Consider the following 2,868-nt stretch of genomic DNA (forward strand, 5'->3'; position numbering starts at 1 on the left):
TCGCCATTTTCGTTCTTTATTAAACAGGCAATGAGATCGTCAAAAGCAGAAGGCTCCTAGAAAAATTCGTGGTCCATCGGAATGACGTTTCTGCAAGGCTTTTAAATCAGCTGATTTTTATAAGTCAAAATAAGAGATGAATGAGCTGTCAACAGGCGACTAATGTCAACTGGCATTTTATGATATTTTAATCGGATGCTGGTGTTTATGAATTATATTGGTACGTGATGTTTGGGAAGATACATTTTTGATAGCTAAGTTAGTGACATCTCCGGCCTGCTTTGTTGCAATACCATACACAGCTAACGTCATGCTAGCATAGCTAGCTAGTTTGTTAAAGAACGTTAGCTTGCTAGATTGCGAAAAAGAAGTTTGTTATCCACACATGTTTTATTTTGTGCATCAATGCTTTAATCTCAGATCATTTTAATTCGATAACATGCCGCTTGTGGTTACTGTAACTAGCTCAACGTGTTAACTTGTTTAGCTAGCTAAGTTAGCTAGCTTTGTGATGATAAGGCAAAGCATGATGCCTGTTGTTTTTGTTTACCTGTGGCTAGCTTCATAGCCATGTGATATTGCTATGCTTATACAACTTTTCAGCAATGGTAAAAACGATTACAGTTTGTTATTTACAAGTTGTTGACCGAATCATACGTCTAGCTAGCTAGCTTGGTGGACATGCCATGGAGAAATGGAAAGCTAGCCAGAATAAGTAACTGGTCACTAATGGTGGTTGATGTCCTGCTCGCTCTCGTCTTTTAGGTGTGGACTGCTCCCTGATCTTTCCCCTCACAGCTATATAGATCGCCTGCCATCATGGACAAGATTCTAGAGGCGCTGGTCAGCTCCTCTCACTCAGTCCCAGTGAAGAAGGCCATCGTGAAGAAGGTAGTCGAAGCCGCAGAGAAAGAGGTCACGGCGGAGCAATGTCAGGCCCTGTACACCCTCACCACTCGCCTCATCTTCTTGGGCGAAGACGCCTTCCAGAAACYGGTGGGCTTCCAGGTGCTGGAGGCCTATGCCCGCTACCACCGTGCTGATTTTGAGCTCTTCTTCAGCAAAGACTTTGTCCTGGGCCTGTTACAGCAGGGCTACGGCCCCCTGGACCGCAAAGACCCGGCCGTGGTCGACTACATCCATGGCTGCCTGCGGCTGCTGATCAGCTGCCCCTCGGTGCTGGATATCTTCTCCATCATCCAGACAGAAATCCTAAGGATGGTGTGCGAACGGCCTGAGCCAGCCCTGTGCGCCCGTCTTGCCACCATGCTCTCAGACTTCGTACAGTGCATCCCCCGGGAGAAGGCGGCCATTTTGTTCTGCCAGCAGTTGGTGAGGACCATTGGGTACTTCCACTGTCCGGCCAGCCAGGAGCAGGAGCTGAGGGAGTACGTGGACCAGGTGACCAAGGTCAGCACGTTGTTGCAGAACATCTGGAAGGCGGAGCCGGTCACACTGCTGCCATCTCTGCAGGAGGTGTTCGCTATAATCTCCTCCACTGGTGAGACTGAGGGAGGGAGCACCACACACAGTCACAGATGAGCACACACGCACAAATTGCACTGTATGTGTCTATGCATCAATGCCCCATACAAGTTGGGGCGGCAGGTAGCCTAGTGGTTAGAGTGWTGGGCCAGTAACCGAAAGGTTGCTACATCGAATCCCCGAACTGACAAGGTAAAAATCTGTCGTTCTGCCCCTGAACAAGGCAGTTAACCCACTGTTCCCAGGTAGGCCGTCATTGTAAATATGAATTTGCTCTTAACTGACTTGCCTAGTTAAAGTTTTATAAATCATTTGAACAAAATGAGCAGTTTCAAATACAATATCAATTTTTACTGTACACKAGTAAAGTACACAATAGTATTTTCTAATGCAGTCACTAATTTGACCTCCACRTTCGCCCACCTATGGAAAAACTAGGAATGTCAGGCTTGTTAGCACATGCTTGAGACTTGGAACAGTCACTACTTAGTCATTTTAATGATCCAGGGTGGTGGAGAGTTCATGCACCACTCAATATCAGACTTGAATTGGGTCACTTGGTTAGGGAAGAGGTTGTAAACAAGACATTTTAATAGAATTGGGACATATTTTATAAGCTGTGGCCCAACAAAACARCAGTCAATTATACTCAAGTTTTTTTGTGTTCTGCACAGACACCTCCTTCGACCCCTCCATTGCCCTAGCCAGCCTGGTCCAGCACATACCTCTCCAGATGATCACAGTTCTCATCAAGAGCCTTACCACCGACCAGAACGTCAAAGACACCAGCATGACTCAAGCACTCTGCAGGTCACTGGGTGCCTTTACTGTGTTTTTTCATTAGCTAAACTGAATAAATGAATCCGTTGTATTTGCGATGTGTATACTAGATGGGATGACCCAACCTCGTGAAAGTGACTCGTTTTCATTTTTGTCAAATACTACTTTATATCAAAGGAGTGCCTTTTATTTTACGGCCTGCACATGCACAGTTCAGCGCTTGACGGACCGTTCGACACAATGACGTGTTTCTGCGCATGGGCTTAGCTAGCCAACGTCACCTACAAGTGTGATCGGAGGTTTCTATTGGAGAAGCAGTTTCTGCCCATCTTCATATAGAGTACTGTCTTTGCTATTACCATGTGTAACTACCAATAGTGGTCAGTACACTACCCACCAGTTCAATCTTAAGCAGGGTGACATCTATGAGGATGGTGAACTTCTGCACCGCAGCCAGTCCCTTCAGCAGGGCAATGACCCACATCTCCACATGGTGGGCTAGAGGCCAGGACAACCAGTCAATCATCCTGAGGAAGGAAAGAGAGAGAGATGGAGAGAACGGTAAATAAGGGCAGAAAAGCTCTATTAAATCACTACATCCCA

At 46.3% G+C, this 2,868-nt stretch overlaps 1 protein-coding gene across 1 annotated transcript; it reads left to right on the plus strand.

Annotated features, from left to right (window-relative positions):
• Positions 1-46: 46 nt before the first annotated feature.
• Positions 47-2,758, plus strand: usp38 (ubiquitin specific peptidase 38; the record flags this gene model as incomplete). The annotated part of the gene is made up of 4 exons (XM_024145343.2): positions 47-220; positions 766-1,501; positions 2,160-2,295; positions 2,644-2,758. Coding segments are annotated over exons 2-4 (933 nt in total), but the record flags the coding sequence as incomplete, so codon positions are not given.
• Between the last annotated feature and the right edge of the window lie 110 nt (positions 2,759-2,868).

The sequence above is a fragment of the Salvelinus sp. IW2-2015 genome, unplaced genomic scaffold, assembly GCF_002910315.2.
Source record: "Salvelinus sp. IW2-2015 unplaced genomic scaffold, ASM291031v2 Un_scaffold7688, whole genome shotgun sequence".
NCBI classification, from domain to species: domain Eukaryota; kingdom Metazoa; phylum Chordata; class Actinopteri; order Salmoniformes; family Salmonidae; genus Salvelinus; species Salvelinus sp. IW2-2015.